The 26525-nt window shown below is 46.5% G+C and overlaps 1 protein-coding gene across 1 annotated transcript in view; it reads right to left on the reverse strand.

Annotated features, from left to right (window-relative positions):
- TBXAS1 (thromboxane A synthase 1) overlaps positions 1-24326 on the reverse strand; it is a 160216-nt gene extending 135890 nt beyond the window's left edge. Inside the window, exon 1 of the mRNA XM_003791652.3 lies at positions 24085-24326. Within this exon, the coding sequence (XP_003791700.1) occupies positions 24085-24173 (89 nt within the window). The 5' untranslated portion in view covers positions 24174-24326. The remainder of the gene's footprint in view (positions 1-24084) is intronic.
- Between the last annotated feature and the right edge of the window lie 2199 nt (positions 24327-26525).

The raw sequence follows: 26525 nt of genomic DNA on the forward strand, positions 1-26525 counted from the left end.
GGCATCACAGCTCACAGCAACCTCCAACTCCTGGGCTCAAGCGAGTCTCCTGCCTCAGCCTCCCAAGTAGCTGGGACCACAGGCCCCCGCCACAACGCCCGGCCATTTTTTGGTTGCAGCCGTCATTGTTGTTTGGTGGGCCCGGGCTGGGGATTCGTACCTGCCACCTTAGGTGTATGTGGCTGGCACCTTAGCCGCTTGAGCCACAAGCGCTGAGCCAGCTCACTTATTTTCAATGAATGCATTTAAAGCTATAAATCTTCCTCTGAGCACTCCTTTAACTATATCACACACAATTTGAAACATAGTATTTTCTTGGTCCAATAGTTGCATTTTAATAGGAAATTTCTGAGCATACATGTGTTCTAATAGGCACACAAACAAACCTCAGAAGGACTGATATTTTGGAGTTGCAAGACCTTACATAGAAGATTTAATGAGTAACAGTCACTATGATTTGGCATTAAAGGTCCAGAAAGGTGACTGTTTATTACCTTTACTCCTTTGGAAAAAGAAGGAAAACAGAGGACTACTGAGTAAATACATAACTATCTGGCTGATGTGAAGTTCTTTCCCCCAAGAATTTAAGTACCATAAAGCCATAGTCATTGTAGTCATTATCCAGACAACAACTTTGTCAAAACACAAGAAAAATACATTATGCATTTATGCAGACAGAAAGAGTCATATAATCATTACTATTATTATAATTTATAATAGTTTTTAATGTTTCCTATGTGCCAGGCCCCATGCTAAGTGCTTTATACACACTGTCTTATAGAAACCTTCTACTAATGCATAAAGGTAGAATATTATTCTCCTATTACTGATTCGGAAATTAAAGCTTGGAGAGCAGACATAGTGTACCCAAGGTGACAGCGCTGCAAAGTAATTCAGTGAGAGTTGAAACCAGGTCAGCGCATTTCAGACAGGCTATTCACTAACTCTCCTAACCTGTTCCTTCCTGCACTCTAGGCCAGGACTTTGTGGATAAACCACCACCTGAGAACATGCAGAGAATATCCTGAGAACACAGGCAGGTTGCTTAGAAACCAAAGGTGTAATAATAACAGATCGTAATGAACTGATGATCATGGTGAGAGAAACAGGGAAAGGGAGGGAGTCCTCACCCATCTAAAGCCGATCCCTTGCTTATCTCTTATCATGATCCTCAATTATTCTTTCTTTGGGGGGCATCGATTTCTCTCTTTCTGCTGGATGATTCCTATCAGCACAGAAATATATTCCAGTGTCTTCCATTTTAAAAGGAAAAAAACCAAACTCTTTTGATTCCATCCATTGCCTTCTTCTCTCCTTCCCAGTAAGACTCTTTGAAGGCATTATTTAGACTTGTTCTCTCCCCTTCGCACCCATTCCAACTAAGCTTCTGTACCTGTAGCTTCACTGGGACTGCCCTTGATTTTGACCTTGTTAAGCAATGATTTCTTGCCAGTCTTTTAACTTGACCTTACAGCAGCATGTGGATGTAAATGAGCACTTCCTTCTTCCCCCAAACACTCCTTTCTCTCTGTTTCCTACTAAGGAATCACTCCCGTGTGTCTCTGCTGTTTACTTATTTTCTATTTGTCCTATCACTATAAATATCATCTGTGAGTCAATAATTCTACATTTTATTTTATTTTATGAGACAGAGTCTCACTTTGTCACCCTTGGTAGAGTGCCGTGGCATCACAGCTCACAGCAACCTCTAGCTCTTGGGCTTAGTTGATTCTCTTGCCTCAGCCTCCCAAGTAGCTGTGCCTACAGGTGCCCACCACAAAGCCCAGCTATTTTTTGTTGTAGTTTTGGTTGGGGCCAGGTTTGAACCTGCCACCCTTGGTATATGGGGCTGGCGCCCTACTCACTGAGCCATACGTGCCACCTCAATAATTCTACATTTTTATCTCCAGCTATATTCTCTCCACTGAGCTCCAGTCCTCGTTACCCAACTTCCAAATTATTTACCCCCTTTGAATGTCTATTAGGCATTTTAGACTTAACATGTCTAATCTGATTTCAATTTTCCCTCTAAATTGTTTGCCCCTTAATCATCTCTGGGCCATCATTGCAACCACAGTCCACCAACTACTCAAGCCAAAAACATGACTGCCCCCCCCATGTGATGATAGGAAGGAGCGATTGGAGTGAGAGGTCTTAAACCAGGGAGGCAAAGAGCAGACACTGCCTCAGAGCCTCCCGGAGGAGCCAGCCCGGTCAACACCTTGACTTTAGATGAGCAAGATTGATACATGGACAAATTGATCAATCAAGTGATAATTGCAATGATCAAAACACATCAAGGAGATTTGAGTCCATGAGTTCATAAAGATCCCAAATTATTGCATGTCACCAGCGTGAGATATTCAACTGATGATATCATGTTTGATGCTTCCACCACGTGAAGGCCTATTCAAAAGCAAATAGATTTTAAAACTCATTAATTGAATTGTTTGTCATTAGAATTGTTTCAAATGTATAATAGGTACCTTACATAAAAGATCAATATAGTGAATCTGGTTAGAATTGAAGAATTTTTTATAATTCAACTAATCTTTTCCAACTGTATTAGTTTCCTGTTGCTGCTGTAACAACCACAAACTTGCTGGTTTGAAACAACCCAACTTTGGTATCTCCACAGTTCTGGAAGCCAGAAGTTCACAGTCAGTCTCACTGATCTGATATTGAAGGTCAGCAGGGTTGGCCCCTTCTGAGGGCTCTGGCAGAGTGTCCATTCCTTTTCTCCTTGGCTGTGGCCACAGTATTCAAACGTCTGCATTCAGCCATCACACTACATTCTGACATTGCCACTACTGCTGCATTTCTTTGATAAGGACCCTCACAATTATGTGTGGGACCTACTCAAATAATCTAGCATACTCTCCCTTTCTCAAGATCCCTAATTTAATCACCTCTTCGAAATCACTTTTGGCATATGAGATAAGATTCACAAGCCCAGGTGCCCTCAAAAATGCCCATCTCAGTCCAAGAAAATCCAGCCTGGCCTCTCCCAGGATCCTGGGATAGTGGCTTGCCCCTTAGTCCCTGTGAGAATTAAAGGACAAGAATGATGGTGACACAGCAAGCCCTGGGGTTACAACATGACATCCAACCTGGGTCTCTACTGTAAAAACAGACAAAGCAATTGAATTATGTCATGAAGCCATCAAAGTGGCTGGTATGGAAGAAACATTTCTGGGGTGTTTTTTGTTTGTTTGACGTATTGGTTACTTGCCTGAATATGCACACAGCATAAAACCTTCTCCCAAAACTCTTTTCTAGGACTGAGAGAAAAATGAAGAGTAATGGCTTAGTTAAGTGTATAAATAAAAATCTATTTAAATATTGTATAAGCTTATATGTTTATATATTTTTCAGTGTAATAAGCTGCCTCTTGTATCTAGATTTGAATTCCTTCTGGGTCACAGGGTAGTGAGCCCAGAGGAGTATCCCACAGAACCACAAGGACAGCCCCTGGCTGGTCTTGCTCTTCAGCCCTGGAGCAGGACATTCACACCCATGAACTTGTCTCTCACGTTCCCAGTGCTGAGCTCTGTCGCCTGCCCACAATAATGCCGGGTCAGCAATCACAGGTAGGTCTTTCGTTCTAGAGACACAAGTCACCCCCGTTACATTTCACAGAGGTAGAAAAATAACTCTGTCACCCCCAGCTCAACAGGAACATTGCCACAAGACATTTGAAAGGACTCTCGCACCCGTAGAACAAGGAAGGGTTGAAGCCACAACCCTGAGTTCATTCCTATCTCTCTGCCAATTAGTAGACTGGGCCTAACTGATAATTGTGCTCTCAAGGTAATAGTTTGTTTAAGTAATTGATGATGTTGTCCTCATCGGGGCATCTTAGCACATCAAAAGATGTTGAGAAAGCCAAAATTCAACTAGAGTCTGAATTAATCACTTTGTCAAGCACAACAAAGGCTCTCTTGCTTTGCTAATAATCCCAGATGAGGCAGCAACTCTCAGTTAAATAAGAAAACTGTGGTGCCTTTAATTAATGTTTCAAAGAGCTCAGGCTCCCTTTTTCACTTGCTTTATTTTATGAAAATGGGGAGAAATACAAGCAGAGCAGGTATCTTTCAAATTTCTCAAATTTAGGAAGGGTACGTCCTGGCTCCACTGCAGTTCATAGAAAAGGAGCTGAGAGCTTTAGTTGACCACAGATCAGCATGTTGTTGCCTGGGTCAGAGGAAATTAGACCCAGTATGTGGCTCCAAGTGCTACCCTGTGGCCTTAGCACTTCCCCCTGCCTCAGACTCTTCCCTCTCCCCGCAACGCCGCTGAGTCAGCCTTTCTGGGCAGCAGCTCAGAAGCCACAGCCCTCCACCCTGCCTCTCCCTGGCTGACTTTCTGATCCCAAACTGACCTTCATAAAGCCTTCCTCGCTAGGCAGCTCAATCATCCTCTTGATCTCCTCCCTCACCTCTACCTCTACCTCCCAGAGCCACAGGCCAACCCTCCTGTGCCCCTTGCCTGGCATCTGGTCACACTGAAGGCTCCTATGCAAGACGGCCCAGCCAAGTCAGAGCCCTAGGTCCTGCGTGTCCAGGTGGGAGGTTGGGTGCACCGCCGTGTTCGTCAGGCCCCAGCAGCACAGCCACCCTTAAAAGGACATTCACACATGTCCTAGTTCTTTTTCTGTTGCTAATAACAGGATGCCCCAAACCGGATAATTCACAAAGAAAAGGAATTTATTTCTTCCTGTTACGGAGGCTGAGAAGCCCAAGGTCTACAGGCTGCTTCTGGTAAAGAGCCTTCTTGGTGGTGGGGACTCTCCGAGGAGGCCATTCCTGCGGGAATGACCCATGACCCAGTTTTGGAGGGGACAAACTTTCAAACCACAGTAGCATCCCAAGGCTGCTTAGGAGCAAATCAGCAGGACAGAGAGGGGCCACAGCCACTTAATTCAGCTCAGTGGCACTTACAGAGTGTGGACACCGTATAAAGGATGCCTGGGTAATATCCACCCAGCCCCAGAGAGCTTGTCCTGAGAAAACAAATGAGGCAACCAAGGGTCTTACCTGGACTTAGGGGAGCCGTATAACTAACCACCTTCCACGTACTTTTCATCTTGCCTAATAACTCCCCGTGGCTTCAAGTCCACCACCAGGTAGAAACCTCAGTGCCATCTTTGACTCTTTCTCTTGATGCTCATCTGCAATCAGTCACCAAATATGGTCAATTCTGCCTTCAAAATTTCTCGAGTGAGTTCTTCACCTTCACTCCCAGCTGACAGTGCCCTGTTTGAGGCCATCCTCATCTCTCCCTGGGGCAGGGACCCTTCAGTGGAGTCCTGAACTGGCCTCCCAGTCTCCAGTTTCTTCCCCTCCTCCATCAATCAGCCCTTCACACTAGGCCAGAAGACTCTTGCTAATGTGCAGATCTGACCAGGTCGCAATCATTCACAATTCTCTGCTGGCTCCTTATCACTTTCAGACAAAAATTAACTTACTTTATTTGGCACCTGGGGCCTTTGATGACATGAGTCCTAGCCACACTGTAAATGGTCTCTGTCTCCCTTTAGGCTCTGACAATCTTGCCTGACTTGTCTGTTCCTGGTGCTGCCATGTTGTTTCACCCTTCCCAGTTTTTGCCTGGGCTCATTGCCAGGCCAGAACTCAGGTGAGGCAAATGAGGCATTTAGGACAAAAAGTTTAAGGAAGCCATCATTCTCAGAGCTGTGAACATGCCAGCCCTGCTCTTGCATGACCCTGAAAACAGGGACTTCCTTAAATTTTGCACCCCAGGTGCCTGCTTCCCTTGTCCTGGTCCCCACCCACTCTTCTCTCCTTTGGCGTGGCCTCCCTCTTTCTCCATCTGGTGAATCCTGGTGAGTCTTCAGCTCTCAGCTTAAGGGCTACCTCCTCTAAGAGCCCACTTAGACGGTCCTGGGCACACAGAAACATTTCCCTTGGCCACTGAAGGAGTCCCATCAATTCCCTACTGAGGATTGGCAACAGGAGCCAGCGGGGAGAACACGCTGCATTGTTTGCAGGAATATAATCCTGCCTAAGATCATTATTTACTGTACCCGGTTCTGTTTCCATCATCTTTGGGCTTAATCATTTGCAGCTAATCCTTTGTTTTTATGAAGTCCTTAAAGAACCCTTGAGACATTGTGGTAAAGAGGGACATCTGCCTTGGGTGAACCCCGACGGACAATGACGTTAGAGCCCAGAGAGGGCAGCCTGAGCTGCAGCCGGCCTCTGTGTCCTGCATGATAAAAGGGAGCAAGAGAGGGAGCGGTTGGAGCATGTTTCCCGTGGCCGGGAGCTATTCTAAGTACTGCCCACAGATGAACTCAGTTGGTCCTCTGCACACTCTGCGGGGGGATGTCCTGTTATTATCATTTTCGTTTGTAGCTGGGAAAACTGAGACACAGAAAGGTTAAGTAACTGGCCCAAGGTCACACAGCTAGTAAGTAGCCAGGCTAAGATTTGAACTCAGGCTGTCTGGCTCTGGAGTCTGTACTCTTTAGTACTGGGTGTTACTGTCTCTTATTTTACATTTGCAGAGCAGCAAATTGCCTAAACTCCAACCTGTCCATAAGGCATGTGGGAAACTCTATTTTATTCATTTCTGTGGGTTAAGGATTCTAAGGCCCCTGTAAAAAAGGGAGGGTTCAAATCAATTGATCAGATTAGCCACTAAGTTAGCAGGGCTCCAAGACTTAAAACCAGGGCAGGTAAATAAATATGAAGACCTGGCCTGTGCAGAGCACACAAGTTTCTCTGACTGATTAAATTTAAGTATCTCTGTGTAGCCAAGGTAGGTATACGGAGCTCTGGGTACTTGCCGCGAACGTGTAAAAGATTCTAAGTCCTTTCATATCTAGCCAAGCAGGTATTCAGAAAACAGTTGCCAGTTGGATTTGAGGTTATATCTTCATAAACCCAGCCAATATTTCTGTTTTTCTTTTTCTTTCTTTTTTTTTTTTTTAGAGACAGGGTCTCACTTTGTTGCCCTCAGTACAGTGCTGTGGCACTACAGCTCACAGCAACCTCCAGCTCTTGGGCTTAGGCGATTTTCTTGCCTCAGTCTCCCGAGTAGCTGGGACTATAGGTGCCCACCACAACATCCGGCTATTTTTTGTTGCAGTTTGGCCGGGACCGGGTTTGAACCTGTCTGCCACCCTTGGTATATGGGGCTGGCACCCTACTCACTGAGCCACAGGTGCCGCCCTATTTCTGTTTTTCTACTGCACTGTGACCCACTGGAAAAGGCCTGGGAAACCCCATTCAGACTCTCAGCTTGACAGATAGCTAAAGAGGTTGGGCGATTCAAAGCAACAAAAGAATATTACGAGTGTTTCAAAACATATTTATAATTCCACGGCACCACATTTGTTACTGTAATCCCCAGATCTTTGCCTTGACCTAATTCTTGGCAAGTTTACTCATTGGACTTTGATCAACTCTTAGATACAATGATCAACTGTGGGTCCAACTGGAAATTGTATAAAACAAAGGTCAAAAGGTGATAGTTCCAGTCTGAGGTCCCTGAGTTTCAATACTCGGGAATGTGGTTGGTTCTGGCTCTCACCCCTCCAAGCTCTGGATCAGAAACACTGGCTTAGGCCCCAGAGCCCTTCTGCCTCTTCCCCAGGGCCCACTCTGCTGGATTGGGCCCTTGCCTGGCCTGCATCTTGTAATCTCATCATTATAACAGTCCCTCGTCGTAGTCTTGGCCGATCCTCGCCATTTCTACCCCTTTGCCTGTATTAGTGACTCTCTGCTGTGCAGCAAATCCCTCCCAAGCCTAAGTGACTTAAAGCAACAGACATTTGTCATCTCGCATTTCTAGGGGTCAGGACTCTGGGACCAGATTAACCAGGTGGTTTTGGCTCAGGGTCTTCCAGAAAGTTACAGTCAAGCTGGAGAACCTCTCCCACATGGGCTCACGTAGCTGTGGGCAGGCACTGCCGTGCGGGCCTTTCCCCTCAAACAGCGACCTGAGAGACAGCGTCCAGGATGGAAGCCTCAGTCATTAATGACCTGACCTTGGAAGTGACACGCTGTCACCTCTACTGTATTCTGTTGGTCACACCGACTGCCCCTGGTACAATGGGAGCCAGAACAAGGCAGGGGTGTGAATATCAGGGCGGGGACATTTGGAGCCATCTTGGAGGCTGGCTACCTATGCCCTGGTATGAACAAACTTCACCTTTTATATTTCAAGCTGTTTACTAAGCCTCATAACATCTGTAATCTATGTCCTCTGATGAGATACTGAAACAAAATGTTGATCTTCCATCCTTCATCCCGTAAAGATAGAGATAGTGCCTACCTCTGTGTCAGGTACTGTCCCAGATGCCATGTGTACATCCCTGGGAGAATAGATAAGATCTGATTTGCTTTCATTAGAAAAGGAAAATAGGGAAACTCATACTGGGCTGGATGAAAGTGGATTTCAAGACTTCAGAAGACTGTGGTTAACAGTCACTAACATTTACTAAGCACTTGCTATGGGCCAGGAATGCTACTGACTTATAAAACAAAATTTATAAACATGTGCCCTGTAATCTCCACCAATATCTTTGTTCTATCCATTATACAAAAAGGAAAACTGAGGCTTAGAGACTGGCCCTGGCCTGCTCTGCTGAGTGAAAGGGCTGGGCCTCCAGCCAGGCCACTGGCTCATCTGCCCTGACTCGGTGAGAACAAAGAAGGTAAAGAAGCTGGGCTGGCTGGGCACGGTGGCTCACGCCTGTAATTCTAACTCTGTAGGAGGCTGAGGCCGAAGGATTACTTGAGCTAGGAGTTCAAGACCAACCTGAGCAAGAAACTAAACATAGAATAACTAGCTGGGCATTGTGGTGGGCACCTGCCCTCCCAGCTACTCTGGAGGCTGAGCCAAAAGGATCACTTTAGCCTGAGAGTCTGAGGTTGCTGTGAGCTATGACAGCACAGCACTCTAGCCTAGGTGACAGAATGAGACTCCATCTCAAATAATAATAATAATAATAGTAGTAGAATAAAAGAGACTGGGCTACTTCCTAGGGCCACTCTACCAATAGGGGGCTTAACACAATAGAAATGTATTCTCTCACAATTCTGGAGGCCAGAAGTCTGAAATCAACATGTCAGCAGGGATGTGCTCCCTCCAAGGACAGCAAGGACCCTAAAGGACTCCTTCCTCCATCATCCTGGCTCCCGGTAGCGGCCAACAGACCGGTGTCCATAGCCCACTGCTGTGCCACTCCAGTCCCCGCCCCATCACGCGTGTTCCCACTGTCTGACTGCGTCCTCACACCGTCTTCCTTCCCTACATCTCTGTGCCCAACTTTCCCTCTTCGTGAGAGGACACCAGTCACTGGACACTCATCTGGTCCAGCCTCATCTGTACTCAATTGCACCTGCAAAGACCCTATTTTCAAATAAGTTCACATTCTTAGGTTCTGGAAGACATGAATTTGGGGAGGACACCATTCAACTCAGTACAAAGACACGAGACCTGGCAGCATCCCCTGGAAAAGACCCAAAGAGAATAACCCACATGTGTGGATCAGCAGCAAGGGGCCTGACCACCCTAAGGACACGAGGGTATCAGACGGAGAGAAACCAGCCCTAATGAAAGAAGATACTAATTCAAAAACATTTATTTCCCGGCTCACTCTGAATGTTGTGCTTTGTTTTCATGCTTTGTTTTGCTACTTATTGTTACTGCACTATTCTGTTTTAGTCGGCACATCCTTTTTATGGGATAAAAAAGAAAGTGAAATTCTGTGGCTGCTCCTGGACTGAAGGGGTGCCACCCTGCTCAGATTTCTCAGCGACTTCCCAGAGGAGACCATGTAAGTGTGCACGACAAGGAGGAACGTGGAAGAGCGACAAGGGTCTCTTATCTTTGAAAACCCAAGTGAAAATCACAGTGTGGAATGGGCCCCATGACACAGAGACGCACTCTTTCTCCTAACAGCCTCTAGACAGTCCAAGGAGAGGTTTCCAGAAGGGCAGCAGATAAACAGTTTTTCTCTTACCAACCCAGGAGGGCTCTAGCGCCCATGAGAATATTTAAAACAATCTGGAGCTATTTATGTTTTCAGCCATAGCCCTTTCTTGGCATAACAACATCTGTAAATTTACTGCCCAGAGCAGAACAATGAATTTGTCCTAAGCAATACAGCTCACAGTCTGTGGGGGTGTCCCCTGGTTGTTGTATTTCAGGGCATGGTGAACGCAACTGTGCTTTCCGCACTCGGGTTTCTTTTGTTCTTCTGGACATCAAACATGCCTTCCCTCTGTTTTGCTTTTCCAGACTGGAGTTGAAATCCTACGACGCCTCCCCATCCCGTCCCCTGGATCAATTATCTGCTCTTCCTAAAGCATCCCCTACCTGCGTCACCAGGCAGTCCCTCACTTCCACTTGGCTAGAAATTCCTAGGTATGTCCCAGGATCAGTATAGGCTCAACCTGAGCCTCTCTACTAAGTGCTGGACCCTGCTTCAGCACCCTTGGTGTTAGGTCACCAGTCCATAGCTAAGACCCATTATGACCTGCCATGTCAGTGTCTCAGCTGGCAAATTCTCCATCATTCTTTTCATCCACAATAAAAATCCAAATGTTGGCCACATGTGGTGGCTCATGCCTGTAATCTCAGCTACTCAGGAGGCTGCAGCAGGACCGCTTGAGTCCAGGCATCCAAGTCTACAGTGAGCTAGGATGGTGCCACTGCACTCCAGCCTGGGAATGGAGAAAGACCCTGTGTCTTGGGGAAAAAAATCCAAGTGTCTATTAGCTCTAAGTTTCTTGTTTATTTTTAGTTATGGTTTTATTTTTGTCTCGTTGCTCATGACCACTTTCAGAATCCAGACGTTATCTTAGAGCACGTGGTAGATTAAATCATTGCTCCCGATTCTTCATGCTAGGCCTGGATCAAAATTCTGTATCAATGCCCTTTGCTACATGGCTTTGCCGTCCCTCCTGTGCAATGCATACTCTTCTCCCTCATGTCATTGAAGTTCAGCTTGGGCATATGGCTTACTCAGCCAATGGGAGGTGGGCAGAAGTGGCCTTAAGCCGTTTGTAGGATGAGGCTTCCAGAGACATTGCTGTTTCATTTTGCATTTTCTGTACTCCAAATCCCCCTCAGCCTATTCCCCATTAAACACATGTGGAGCAGATCTGAACTGTACCCTCACCCTGAACCCACAGATCACTATGAGAAAAATCACTGTGTGTTTGGGGTAGTTTGTTACACAGCATCATTGCAGAAAAATCTGATGAACACAGTTCAATGCATTTTGCTTCTCCAGAACTTTATATCTGCATCTATAAAATGAGGTCATTGGATTATAATCGATGATACTCAATCTTTTTTCTACCTCTACACAACTGATGACATATATTCAACATTATTCATATATTCATCATCATTCAGTTGACATATATTCAACATTAACAGAGTCAAATATAGCAGAACCTCCATACTTGACCACCTCCTTCAGTTGACCTAATTTTCATAGACTGGACATGCACCATATGTACCTACCAGTACAGCAGGCCTAGTGCCTTATGTTGACCACCTCTGTAAGTCGACCAGTTTGTTACCATCCCTTGACTGGCCAACTTACAGAGGTTCTACAGTATTACAAAGCACAAAGTAAGAGAAGAAGTGGAAACTAGGCAGCAGGGACATGCTGGTAGCCTTGGAGAAGGTTGTTTCAGTGGACAATTAAGCAGAAACCCCATTGCAGTGCTGAGGGCAAACAGGAGGGGAGAAAGTGAACAAATGTGGGGTCTTCTTGGAAACCACTCGGCTGAGAGGGCAGGATGAGTGTGGCGATTAGTGATTAGTGGGTTAACTGGTTAGTTGATGGGCTAGTTGGCTGACTGGCTTATTTCTTTTATAATGGGAAAGAATCAAAAGTACAAAGAAACATTTGCGGTGAGGTCAGTGAAGGTGATGAGAGTGAGGGCTTAGATGCGAATGAACAGGAAACAAAGTGTCTGGTGTGTGAGAGAGAGTAGAGGAAGGCTTAGCAGGAGTTATTTACTGATTTGCTATGCATCATTTACACTTCAAGTTCTCAAGCCCAAGGGCAAGGCAAGTGTCAACCGAAGAAACGAAGACCAAGTGAAAAATAAGATTGTGCTCTTACTGTTCAAATCTGAGGAATAATACAAACTTTTTTGCCACGGGAACATTTGAAAAATTTCTGGAAACCCAATTGAGTTTAAAGCTTGATTTATGGAGCACTTTTCAAGAAATGGATTTTCTTTAATTTTTAAACACCTACGACTAAGCGGTAAACAGTTGACATCAGTAGCCTAATAGCAACATATGTTAGTGCAAGGTGTGCCGTTCGCAAAGCACTCGTGTCCCTTTCAGGGGACAGGGAAAAGAAGGCAATCTCCACTTTATAAAAAAGTGGTAAGGGCTTGGCGCCTGTAGCTCGGCAGCTAGGGCACCGCCACATACCTACACTGGAGCTGTTGGGCCTGCCGAACAACAATGACAACTACAACCAAAAAATAGCCAGGCATTGTGGCGGGACCTGTAGTCCCAGCTACTTGGGAGGCTGAGACAAGAGAATCACTTATGCCCAAGAGTTTGAGGTTGCTGTGAGCTGTGACTCACGGCGCTCTACCGAAGGTGACATAGTGAGACTCTGTCTCAAAAAAAAAAGTGGTAAGGCTCAGAGAGCAGCTGACGTCTCTGACCTTCAGGAAAGAGAAGCCCATGGTCGGCTTTTCCACTGCCTTCCTTCCCCACCACTCCCAGACCCGCTGCATTCTGGTGTCTGCCTCACCACACCATTAGTAACTATTTTCAACATCCCCTAAAATTCTCTCGTAGCTAAATCTAGTAGGCATTTTTAAAACCTCATCTTACTTGTTCAGGGTCAAAGCTACCTAGTGGTATAAGCCCAGGATCATTCACAATGAGACCCCTCCTCACTTTTGACTCCAGGGCACTCCAGGGGACTTTGGGAGCAATCAGAATGATGTTTAATAAGCTATTGAATGAAAACCGCAGTCTCACTGCCCACTGTCTACACAACAGCTGAGTCCAGGCCTGCTGTTACGGAGTGACTCTCGGAGCTGACATGTGTTGGACACTCACCGTGCCAGGTCCAGCTCCAGGTCTGCTCCCTGTCCTTTCTCAGGTCATCCGCCCCACATGCTGTGAGATGGTGCTATCATCGTCCCTATTTCACTCACAGGGAAACTGAGGCATGGAGACCTGACCTTGCTTAAGGTCACCAGGCCAGTCCAGAATTTGAACCCAGGGCATCTGATTCCTCAGCCTGACCTTTGGGTCATTATAGAAGCTCGGAAGGTGGTCGGGAGGGGAGCATTCCTAGTGGGCTTTTCGGGGCAGAGCTGATGCTCTGGTGAGCTGCCAATGTGCCTGAGTGTGGTTTATTTCCCTGAATGGTTGAGCTGTCACCTTCGTCCTCTAATTTTGAGTAGAAATCCTTTCCCTCATAAACAGTGCAGAGATGAACTTCAACCTGCAGCCTAGTTTAGCCTGAAGTATGAAGACAAAATCTTTAATTAAGATCCAAAGTTCAATTCAATGAAATTTTGTCAGATAACAAGTGGGGGTGGTAGCTGCTTGCAGGGGTATACGGCCAGAAAGGGGCGGAGATTTTCCATGATAATGTTCACAGCAGCAAAGAACAACGAACATGTCTTCAGTATCTACATATGCCAAACACATGCCTGATGAAATCCTATAGATCATCTCTTACAATTCAATTTGGTTTGATAAATAATAGAGTGCCTATTACCTGAACGAGATGTGAGTGCTCCAGGCACCATGCTAGGCATTCAGCTAAAGCTGAGTAAGAACCAACCCTGCCCTTGGGGAGCCAGGGAAGTGATAAGAGAGAGAAGGTACCAGGTGTAGGTGGCAAGAGCCCAAGGATAAAGGTGCAGCTCCTAGAGCACCTCAGAGCTGAGTGCCAGGTGAGAAGGGGGTGAGCTGAGCCTGTGCAGGGGCAGGACCCGTGCAGGGAGCACCCTGTGAGCCAGGCCAGGAAGACCTCCTTCCCCAGGGAAGCAGCAGAGAGGAAGTTTATCCACAGGAGTGGGACCTTTGGGTCAGTTATCTTGGCAGCAGTTACAGGACAAATTTGAGGAGCACAAAACAGGAGGCAGAGAGGCCAGCTGGGAGGCTATGTCCACCCTGAGGATGCTTGTGAAGTCCTCAGCTGTGGCAGTAGAGAGCAGAGAGAGAGAGAGGAAGGGACAATTTAAGGAACACGTAAGAGACAAGACCAGGCACACCGGTCAGTTGGCGGACAGGAGATCCTCAGAGGTCTGGCCCACGTGGCAAGGCAGAAAACGAGCTGTGTGCAGAGAGGCAGGTGCTGTGGACCCTCTCGCCAGTGGGGAAACAAGCCCAGAGTTGCCCAGGGGGTAAGTGTGCGTCCCTGAACTGTAAAGGCCTGGCTGATTTCCATAAAGCCACGTTTCTCCTGAGACCTTCCCAGTGACCTCCTCCCTTGCGTTATGAGGTGATGCTGCCAATTTGGGCGGCTCTTCGTGTATAGATAGACTTAAAAACCCCTAAGTGTACACTGTCTACACTCCCTTCTCCATGCTTTACGGTCTGGGGTCCCCAAATGCCTACTGATTTGTGAAGGTGGGAAGAGGGTCCTTGAGGTATTTTCAACATTTCAAGGAGTCTAATGTAAACTGTGTATTTATGGACAATAAGATGGTGGTGCAGGGTAACTAAAATGTCAAATTTCTTTACTTTGGAGTAGAATTATAACTTGCTGGTTATCTCATCGATCAGCCATTCTCATTGGCAAGGCTTCCCAATCAGCGTGTCTTTGAATAATTAAAATGGAAAAATAAATCAATCATGACTTAAATATACATTGTTGTTGGAACAAGAGACCATGGGGCCTATGGGGACAATAACATAAACAGTGGGCTTTGGGGAAGAGTTCAGATCTCATCACTGTAAGCTGTGGGGACTTGTGCTCAACAGAACAGTGCACACTGGGACGCCCCACCCATCCCCCAAGGGCTCTGCACCCCCAAGCACCACATCTTCTAGATGGCTGGGCCTGCATTCCATCCCATCCCCCTCTTTTGCAATCTTGCTTTTGATTTCAAATGTGACAGTTACTTTATCTGTCTGAACTCAATGTTATACATGTAGCTCATCCATGAGGGAGAACCAGCGTATAGCCCAGAAAAGCTTCCACATTCAATGGGTGCACAAACTAAGAAGTCATTTCTTTATTTCAATAAAGAGTGCCACATGCAAGGCATCCTTCCAGGTGCCGAAAGCATAGTATTACCGGTGTGCAAGTCAGAAGGAGACCGATCCTCCCCGCCCTTGCACACATAGCTGAATGTGGGGACATAGCATACGCGTTATAACAGTGTCACCATCTCAGCTACCAGAGGGGTAACATGGTCCTTAACATTATGGAGCAGCTACCATGTATGAGGCACTCACTGGCCCTGCCCTCAGGAGTGTATTGTCAGGTCAGGAAGTTAGGACACATGCATAAGCAATAAAATAACATGGGAAGTGCCAGGATAGCCACAGAGACGGGAAGAGGGCCCACAGGGAGCAGCAGCTCATCAAGGGATGGCCAGGTTGAGGGGACCTGCGTGGAGGGTGACATTTGGACAGGATTTTGAAGGGTGGGTAGGATTCAGGCAGCAGGGATGGTACGGTGTGTTGTGGAGGGACACGGATGCTGTGCGCAGGTGGGAAGGGAATTTGTGGGAGGATCAGGGCTCCTTTCCCATCAGACCTGGAGACAGTTCCTAGTTTTGGAGCATGGCGCTGGCTCTCTCCAGGGCGTCCATGTGCAGTACATACAAACAGGACCTTGGTGGAAGCCACTGTTTGCAGAGGTTGGCTTGGCTTTCAGACCATCTCTGACACCATTTTTCTAGGTATAGTTGAGGGCAAAAAAAATGGTCTCTCCTCTTTGGGGGACTGTGCTGAGCAGTGGACAGTCTGGTGAGGCAACACTTAAAGAGGCATGAGTTCTCGAGGACATGTGGGAGGTTTAAGAAAGCTCCACCATGGGGCTCAGCGCCCCACTCTGCTCTGAGGGCCGGGGAGGAAGGCAGCAGGGAGCCCCGGGTTTCCTGGAAACTCCCTGATGGGCCCTCGCTGCCTGCCTACCCCGCCCAGCAGGAAGTGGTTCTGTCTACTTCTGATAACCCAGGAAGAAGATGGCTCTGAATAATTGAAATATCAATCAACAACAGCGTGACCATCTGTGGCCCATCCCCTTCTCCCCCAAGTCCCGTCCCTATATCCAGATGCACATTATTCCTGCAATAGAAACAAGTCCCTATGAGGCTACTGAGGTTCCTAAGGATGGGGCACTTACCTTCAGTGGCAAACCCTGGCCTATTAGCTTAGTTGTTATTACGGTGTCCAGGGGCAGGGTAGGATTTATTCAATAGCTTTATTTCTGGGAGAGCCACTTCCTCCCAGGAAAAGTGGCGCCAAGTGTGTATGCAAGCAGCTCCGAGCTACACAAATAGAAATCTGATGGATTTCTTTGTTTAGACAACAATTGAGATTCTTCTCTCATTCCACCCAAAAAATAGAGGCTACCGGAAGCCTGAATGCTTTACCAGATAAGAGAAGATATGACAATCAGTACTAAGACTCTTGCTATTGTTCTTTTTAAAAAACAGAAACCAACGCCTGTGCCAGTGAGCGTGGCCCTTCAGCTCAGTCCCCAGGCTTCTAGAACCGGCTCAGACATCTTTCGAGAAAACAACAACTCCGAGTCTGATTGTTTGATAATCACATTTTGTTTCAGATTGCAAATAATATTACCCATTTTAATCACCTATTTGCCACAATTTAGGCTGTTTCTTAAAAAATTAATCTATTCTTGACAAAGATCTGTTGCCTGGAGGGTTTTGAAAAGATCGCATCTAAGCACCAAGCACCATCCCCATAGAAAAGTGCTAAGAATGTGTTTTCTGATAGCAGCGTGTCTGCAGTAAAGGTTGGTCTATCAAGAAAACGTCTTTGAAGGTCATAAAATTCATTTGGCGGTATAAGTTCTGGTGTGTATGCTAAAATAATCAGTCACGTTACTTTACAGTCACACCTCGTACTCTCATTCTGGAAAATCAATAAAGTGAGGAGAAGGATAGGGATATTGTGTATAACTATTTAAAAGGGAGAAAACAAAAAAATAATATTCTGTGGAAATGGTCCTCGAGGAAGCACAGACCTAGTTTTCATAAACAGGCTCAGTTTTATCTCCAAGCTCATCACTGAGTTATTAAATCGAAGTACCCATCATATCCTAGACAAAAATAGAAAAATCAAAAAAAGGGAAATAACACGCATCTCTCTGGAGACGCTCGGAGGCGCTGGGAATTATCCACAGTCTTTAAAATGTATTCCTAAACTGTGTCCATTATTCACACTTCTCATGTTTTGTTCCACCAAATGTTACAAACTCTAATGCTGCCTTTGATGCTTCCCCACCTGGAACTTTCTCCCCCTCTCCTATGCAGAGTCAATTAATTCTTCCCTGCATTTCAACACCCTGCCCAGGACGCTTTGGCTTCCCAAAGTCAGATGTGACTGCTGATAACCCAGAAAGGCCACACAGCTGGGGCCGGAAGGGGAGAAACAGGAGTCAGGGGTGAAGGTACAGGGAAGCCCCTAAAAGCTGTTTCCTCAAAGTATTTCCAGGCTTTGGGGAACCCCGCTCAGCTCTAGGGACTGCTGCTGAGGAAGGAGAGGGTGTCCAGGTGAGAGAAAGAACGGCATGATGGGGCCACTGATCCCCAGCCTGGGCAGCAGAGCAAGATTCTATCTTTGAATAAAAAAGGCTGGGTGGAGGCTCACACCTGTACTCCTACCTGGGAGGAATGCCTGAGGCCAGGAGTTCTAGACTAGCCCGTGCAACAGTGAGAGCCATCTCTACACAAACTAGACAATATTAACTAGGCATGGTGGAGGCTCACACCTCCAGTCCCAGCTACTCAGGAGGCTGAGGCAGGAGGATCACTTGAGCCTAGGAGTTTGAGGTCACTGTGAGCTGTGATGATGCTACTACATTCTAGGCAGTGTGACGGGGAGAGACCCAGTGGGTCAGCTGGGGTCAGCACAGACCTACCCATGTGGCAGTATTAACAAACATAAATGTCATCAAGTCCAGACCTCAAAGGCACTTATGTGCCTTCTGCACCAAACGCCCACACCACACAGCAAATGCTTCCGTATTGTCCTTGATACACAGTGAGGGGCACTCACAACCTCCCACGGCAGTGTTCCCGCGACCTGGCTGGTCAGCTGTGGTTATTCATTTTCTCTGATGTTGAACTAGAGCCAGCCCTACACATTGGCCCCACTGTTGTCCACTAGACTCCATACCTTCTGCCCTAAAGTAAACAAGACACGCTCCATGCCCTAAAGTAAACAAGACATCAACCCTGCAACCTCAGAGCTTGCCCAGGGGTGATTTGAACATCTCATTCCTCTGCTTAGCAATCCTTGCACATCTGCCAGGCTGTGCACCTGCCCAACCACCAAGGTATCTAACCACCCTCTCCAGGGGACTGTTCCACTGGGTCTTGGTTGCCCTTCCCTCTGAGGCCATACACAGTGGGTCTGTGTCCAGACACAAGAAATGCTGGGGTAAAGAAAGTTAAACAGATTTCTTTGCTGAAGAATCCTTCAAGCAAGAATCCTTTGCTATGCTATAAATCTCCAAGAATGACCCCCCTTGACTTATTTCCCAAACAATTTTAGGAACAGAACTTGGGAAATGGTGGGCAAATTGGTCTTCTTTCTGCAATACCCACATGCTGGAGGTTAGATGCCTTCTCTAGAGCTCAATTGCTGATGGCACCAGGGAATGTGTCAGTGGCTTCTTTCTCTGACGAGCTCAAGAGTTCCCATCTTGGCTCCCATAATTCTGTCCCCCAGTGGTTCCTTTTAAACCTAGTCTGGAGCCAGGCACTGTAGGTACATGCCTATAGTTTCAACCGGTTGGGAGGCTGAAGCAAGAGGATCCCTTGAGCCCAGCAGTTCGAGACCAGCCTGGGTAACACAGCTCTCAAAAACTAAAACCAAAAATGATCAATTAATGAGTATGGTCTGGGAGTGGATATGAGTCTAGAATTAGAATCCAGTTCTTTCACATGTAAAGCAAGCTCCCTGAGAAAGAAACTTCTAGGTATAACAGTGGACTTAATTAAGTCTTAATAATCCATGATATGCTTAAGTCATAATAATCACCAATAATCACTTTTTAATTGAAACTGCTCTTGAAATGAGACTCTGAATTCCAGGGTTTTTTGTGGACTTGATTCATATCTCTGGGATTTAGGACCTGAGGGTACATGCAGGTTGGCACTAGAAGTGCTTCCACCTTCCCCAAACAGCCCCCAGCCTCCCTCCACCTTGCTCAGACTCCTCCACCTCTGCTCCCTGCCTCACCACCCCATCAGCCAAGAAGTGCCCCATCACTCCAGGTCCCCCTGGCATCCAACTCCACCAGAAGAAACGGTCAGACCACCATGCCTGACGCATAAAACTGCTTTTCTCTTTACTACTAGGAAGAAGCAATTGCTCATTCTTTTTAGTGAAATTTCTTTTTTACTAAGTGTTCATACTCATTAAAGAAATATGAAAGATGCAGAAAGACTAAAAATAGGAATAAAATTACCCAATACCCTCACCCCAGAACGAAACCCACTACTAATATTTGGGTTATTCCCTTACACTCTTTTCTTTAAAGAAGAAAGTAATCTTTATTCTTCCCTCAGGAGTCCGGCTGCCAGTTCCTAGGTATTGCTTGAAAGATTAAATATGCTAGTACTTAAGGTTGCCTCGAGCAACATTCAGCTGGTACAACTTATTCCCCGTACATCAAATCTCTTCTAGAAGTCAGAATTGCAAACCGCTTTATATAGAAAAGTAAGTTTTTTAAATTTTTTATCTTGTATGTTCACCGCCTTATGTACTTACAGCTAATACGGTCCACGCCCCAGCTCCATCTTCAACCCTGACCACCTGAAGCCCCACACCAGCCAATCTAAATGGTCATCACTGAAAAACGGTGTCCAGTGCAATTTCAGGAAAACTATCAAAATATACTACACCTAGTTCAGAACAGTGTCTTTTTAAATGAAATGAACTTTTTTGTCGTCTTCTCTCCACATTCCCACATCCACCAAACACTTAAGAGGTGTTTGTTAAGCACATGCCCAGGACTCTGCTCCACAAGGTGAGAGAAGACATAAAAACAGGACCTCTGCAACAACTCAAAAGGGGGGCAGCAAGTTGGCACCAACTGAAAACACGACAGGCTTTCAGAGAAGGGGCGAGGCATGTGGAGGAAAGAACCGAGATGTGAATGGAACTGTGAAGGCCCAGAGAGAACCAGGGAGAGAAAACACCAGGCAGAGACTAGAGGCTGGATTTACCCATTAGGCAACATTTATTAGATAGATGCCAACTGTGTGTCAGTCATTGCGAGGAAGAAAGATAGGATGAGATATCTGATTAAAATAAAACAGAACAAAAAGCAGTGCTGAGAAGGGGCCAATAAGTGCCTGTAGAAACAGGAACCGAGGAAACATTGAAGGGAAGAAGAGGCCACGTGCACATAGCAACGTGACCTTCCCCAGTAGGGCAGACAGTTCAGTACAACCCCAGCACAGTGGTTGGGGAGAGAGGGGCTGCAGGCCGCTGAAGAAGCAGGCACCAGATAGCACGGCCTAGGTGCAGGCTGAGGGGTGAGGACTTCTTTTTCTTTTTTCTTTGATTTTTTTTTAAATTAAGTCATATACACATAGATCATGAATACATTTATGCATATGTGGGGTACAATGTGTTGTTTTTTTATACAATCTGACGTGGTTACATCAAACCAGTCAACATAGCTTTCACTTCATTTACTTGATCATTGTGTTAAGACATTTATGTTCCACACTTGACAGATTTGACTTGTACCCTTGTAATATGCTCCGTAGGTGTGGTCCTACCTTTTACCCTCCCTCTATCAAACCTCCCCTCCCTTCCTGCTCCATTTCTCTCTTTCATCCTGGGCTATCGTTGTGTTCTATCTTTCATAATAAAGTGTGGGTAAATATAAGTTGGTTTCATAGAAGTACTGAGTACATTGGATACTTTTCCCTCCATTCTTGAGATACTTTACTCATAAGAATATGTTTCAGGTCCATCCATGTAAACATAAAAGAGGTAAAAGCTCCATCTTTTTTAATGCTGCATAGTATTCCATGGTATACATATACCAAAATTTATTAATGCATTCATGGTCAATGGCACTTGGGCTTCTTCCATGACTTGGCTATTACGAATTGAGCTACAATGAATAATCTGGTGCAAATATCTTTTTTGCAAAGTGATTTTTGGTCTTTTAGAGATACTGCTAGTAGAGGAATTGCAGGATCCAACAGCAGGTCAATTTTTAGATCCCTGAGTGCTCTCCAAACTTCTTTCCAAAAGGAACATATTAGTTTGCATTCCCACCAGCAGTGGAGGAGTGTTCCCTTATCTCCACATCCACACCAACATCTGTAGTTTTGGGATTTTATTATGTGGGCTACTCTTACTGGAGTTAGATGCTATCTCAAAGTGGTTTTGATTTGCATTTCTCTGAGGATTAAAGATGACGAGCATTTTTTCATGTGTCTGTAGACCAAGCACCTGTCTTCTTTGGAGAAGCTACTATTCAGGTCACTTGCCCATAGTGAAATGGGATCACTTGTTCTTTTCTTATTAATAAGTTTGAGGGGGTAAGGATTTCTTAACTGAACCCCCTTCAACCAAAGGCTAGCAGAGCATCTGTGTCATGGACAGAGGTTTCAAGAATTTTAACAACATATGCAACCTTGCCCTAACCATTCTAGCACTCACAGGCTGGTTGAGGGGACAAGAAGCAACTTTGGGGTCCCCTGCAATTGTGCCTCCTCAGATTTACGCTTTTCACTGCAAGCCCTCCTGGTGATAGGTGTAACTCTGGAAGGATGCATGTGCTGAAGGGTTTGGGCCATTTCACTAGCCATAGCTTTTCCTCTGGGGCAAAATGGCTGTGAGTGTCTCCACACCTCTCCTTGCCTGACAATCTCATTGCTGGAGGAAAAGCATGCCCGTCTCTCCTGAGTGTATCTTCTTAGGATGAAGCAGGGGGGAGGTCTCAGCCCATTCAAACTTGTAGCTAGTAGCTGCCTAGAACCTTGCCCGGAAAAGGAGGGTCAAAAGCCCAAAGATGCATCCCTTGGCAATGAAGCAATGGAACAAGGGCTGAACCCATGAGCACCAGAGTCATGGCCACAGCCACGGCCACCTTCTCACACATCATCCCCTGCAGTGGCTGAGTTCAACCCCAGGACCTCCATGTCTGCCCTACCTCGGACACCCAATCCAGACCTGCTCCTTGACTGTGTACCAGGGCGGCCCTCCAGGCCGGACACACGTTAACAGAGTGATGCATATTTTTGCGATAACAAGTGGAAGTCAGCTCTCACTTCCTATTTACCACTTCTGTTTCATGTCTCTGTCTTAATCTCTGTGTCTTTCAGCCAGGTTATTAATAAGTCCCCGAGAATAGATGGCAAAACGCTCAGCTAAATGGTGCCATGTTGCTGCCCATTCATTCATCAAACAGTGATTGAACTCAGATATACTGTGAGTCAGGCACTGCACTGGGAGTTCAGACACAACAAAGACAGGAACAAAAGTGGATACTTTGAGAGCCACAGTCAGAGCATAACTAACCATGAGATTAATATAAATATGCACATTAGTAAGAAAATAAAATTAAACCTAAACCACTAAAGACTTATTTTCTTCTTCTTTTAGGTTACGTGGATGATAGTTAATTATAGTAGCTGACATCTATTAAACACCATCTGCATGTCAGACACTGTGCTTTGGGCTTCAGTGAGCACAGAATCAGTGAGATGGATTGTTGGAGCTGGGGGACAGGGGTCTGCAACTTGCTCTTGGTTTTGCACGGGGCTAGTTTCAGTGCAAGATAAGCTGACTGAGGAAAGTTCAAAAAATAATTGAACCAGTTAAAAAGCAAAACAGCACTGGGACTGAGGCTGGGTTTCAGAGCCAATTTCCAAGGAGGAATTTCATCATCACAGAACATCAAACGTGAATTCCACTTTCAGCTATGCAAATTCCAAAAGAATAATACCTCCCATTTGCATAATGCTTGATGCTTTTCAAAGTGCTCTCCCAGTTATTAATCTAGAAGAGGCTTTATTACCACTGAAAACATAAATTACAATTCTGTTCCAACTCCAGGTCGGCATTATTTCTTTTTCCACTTTCCCCTCAAATACTGGAGCCATCTAAACCCAGGCGGTTTTGACTGAGGGGGTAACTCTAAGAAGTTTAAGTGACAGGGTGAACATACATGGATGTAACATAGTGTGAGGCCATCAATCTAGAGACACCATAGAGTCAGGCTTAGGAAAATCTGCCGTTGAATTAACAAAACCACAAGGGAGCGAATCGAAGTTCAAATCAGAGGCTTTTTTAGGGTCTCCAACTTTATGGGAACCGTATGTGCTACATTCATCAGAATCTGTCCCCTTCTGTCAAATATTAGAACACTAGGAAATCAGATCTGCCACTTTGTCCTTAAACCCACAGAGATCCCTGTCAAGGACTTCTGGCAAAGCAGACCCCGTTTGCCAAACAGCTCCTATGTCCTATTTTGTTTTTAATGTAATATGAACCAAGAGGCCGGATTTGCTGTAAATCCAACAAAGGAAGAGGATTTTAGAAAAACGAGGTGAGAAGATATGACGGGGTCTGAGGAAATACTTCTCCCCAAACCTAATGCCTTTCCAATTTGTTTCTTTTTCCATTTCTTTCAAACTTAATTATGTGTAGCGTTCTCAGTCACTGAATCACCAGCCTTTCCTGACACTTCAATCTCATGCATTTTAGCAAAAGATTAACCTGGCTGTTTGCTTTTAATTCTGAAGCTGTGTTAATACTCAACTCCCTCTAGATTAGAAAAGAAGAAAAACACACTCCCACAGACCCTACCCTGGCACCAGCCAGGCTCCGGGGCTGCCTTTACGACAATGTCACAATCCCAGGGTTGGCTGCACTTACCATTTCAGGAGGGCCAAGAGCATCACTAACAGGGCCACCATCACCATGGGGACACTCACTTCCAATTTTAGAAACCCCAAGGCTTCCATTGTTCCTCTGGGACCCCAGAGTGGGGGTCTTCCAGGTGAAAGAGGGTGGCTGAGCCCACCACTGTCTCAGGAATAGCTATCTGCAGGTGGAGGTAGGAATGGGCAACTGGGGAAATAACACCCCAAGTGTTATTTGGTTAATGTCCCCAAAACGTGCTCTTTCTCCTTTCTCAGAGTGTCTCCTTATAAAGAGGAAGGAAGAGGAGGGCAAAAAAAAAAAAAAAAAAAAGGGTTCCAGGGTAAGGCAATGAATCAGCAACTTTATTTTCTTGATGACTGTACTGTCAATAAACATTTATGTTAGTTTCCCTGGGAAACAAGAGCAGATCGGCCCCACAGTTGCTGAGAGGCAAGATGGTTGCAGCCGTAGACTTCTGCCGTGCAAGTAGCCCTCAGAGAAAGACTCTCCTCCAAGCCACGCCTCTGTATCTATATCCAGAGAGAAGAGTCTCTGAATATCCCAGAAAATTCAAGGCCAGATATCAGCCTAATGAGAAATGCTGGCTGCTTTAGGCACAGCCCAACCGCAAGGCCTATTAGTTCCTGGGTCTCCTGACCCCTCTTAGTGACTAAGTTTGCAAAGATCTGGCTCGGGGTTGGTGCTCTTGTCCTGCATGGGAAGGCTCCTCTGCCCTCTGAAGGCCCACCTGCAGGCTGGGGTGTGCTCTGCGCTCACCTGCCTGACGCAGGCGGAATCGTTTTTTGCCCCTTAGTCAGCATCTTGCACCTTGCATGATGGGAAGGGTGTCAGAGAGGGAACATTCACCGTGACAGTCATCCCTTTGTCCAACACATACGGGGCCAGGCTCCTGTTGGGACCAGGCTCTGGAGAATTTTCCTCGGAGAGGGAAGGACAGTAAATAGCAGCCCCGTGAAGAGGGCACTGAAACCTGAGGAGCCTGTGGTGCCGGCCAGCAAGGTGGGGTGTGGTGGGGCCGCGTGGGATGATGGGAGAAGTCATCCAAAGAGGACAGATGTACGTGGAGAAACGTCAGTGGAGGAGGAGTTCATCCCATAAGGAGCCACAGGCAAAGCCTTCTGGGCACAAGGGTGACACGGATGAAGCCCAATGGCAGGGAAGAGCTTTGTGCGTGGTAGGAACCACAGAGAGCCCAGCCGTGGAAGGAGCAGGAGGAGAAGCAGATGTGAGGTCCAAGCCACCCAGGAAGCCTGGGCTTCGTCGCTTGAGTCTCTGCAGGGTTCCAGAATGGTCACATTCACATTGGTTACAGGTCACTCTGGGGGCAGGTGCAGAATTCCCTACAAGACTGGACTCCACCTTCACCCAGCGAGGAGGACACTTGGACCAGAGCAGGGATGGGGGTGGGAAGAAGATGAACCTGACATACACATGGGGGTGGACACTGCAGAATCTCCCGGTGGGATGGAGGAGAAAGGGAAGGGGGCAAGGGACCGAGTCTGACTCCAGGTTTCTGACTTGAGACAGGGAAGGCAGAGCATTGCTGGGAAAACCAAGAATTCTGCTCTTAATGGGCCCATTGAGCCCGAGATGCCTGGAGACATCCGAGTGGGGCTGTCAAGTCAGGGAGGAAATCGCAATGACTGATAATGATAAAACCACTGACGGAGCCCTTACTCTGTCTTGGCTGCTACTGTGAGAGCGCTCATGGGTGTCGACTCACGTCATCCTCACGAACAACACAGGAGGCAAAGCGTGTGACTAACCCCACTTCACAGCAGAAGAAAATGCATGACTCCCCTGCCTAGTCTCTTCATCAAAAGATCATGTGGAAGTCACCAACAGATGAGCGGCAGCCACGAGGAAGATACCAAGGACCTCCCAACACCGGCTTTCCCTCTGACTGCTCGTCCTGCCTCCCTGTCTCACAGTCCCACTTCCTGTCCCCCATCCATATTGTCCCCGGCTGCATCCAGTCCATTTAGACTCCCCCTCCCATCACCATAGTTGACCCTGCCCTCATCCTGTCCAGTCAGCACCTGTACTAGGACGTTGACGGATCTGTGTGTTCTCTCTCACAAAGCAGAGCTGCTTTTCACAGGGGCCATCTGAAATACTCTGCGTTCAGCCCCGGATACCGTGCAGGGTGACAGCGAGGGGGGGCAGGGAGGGAGCGGCAAGCCCACCACGGCCATGGATTCAGGATATGAAAAGCAGCCTTGGCTGTGACTCGATTCAGCATTGTGTGACTCACACAGATGTTCAAGAAAGCATTTTAAGGGTGCTGATGAGAAATAAACACAAGTCCCTGGCGAGTGTACCCATAAGTCAGTCTGTGGACTTCTCAGAGACTCTAACCTGCTCACGTGCGTCGGGCACCCCCAGGAGTGGGATGTAGAGAGCTGCATTTCCCAGTGTATTTGACCACAGAA

Source organism: Otolemur garnettii, unplaced genomic scaffold (genome assembly GCF_000181295.1).
Source record: "Otolemur garnettii isolate 467f Iridium unplaced genomic scaffold, OtoGar3 scaffold00049, whole genome shotgun sequence".
Classification (NCBI taxonomy): Eukaryota; Metazoa; Chordata; class Mammalia; order Primates; family Galagidae; genus Otolemur; species Otolemur garnettii.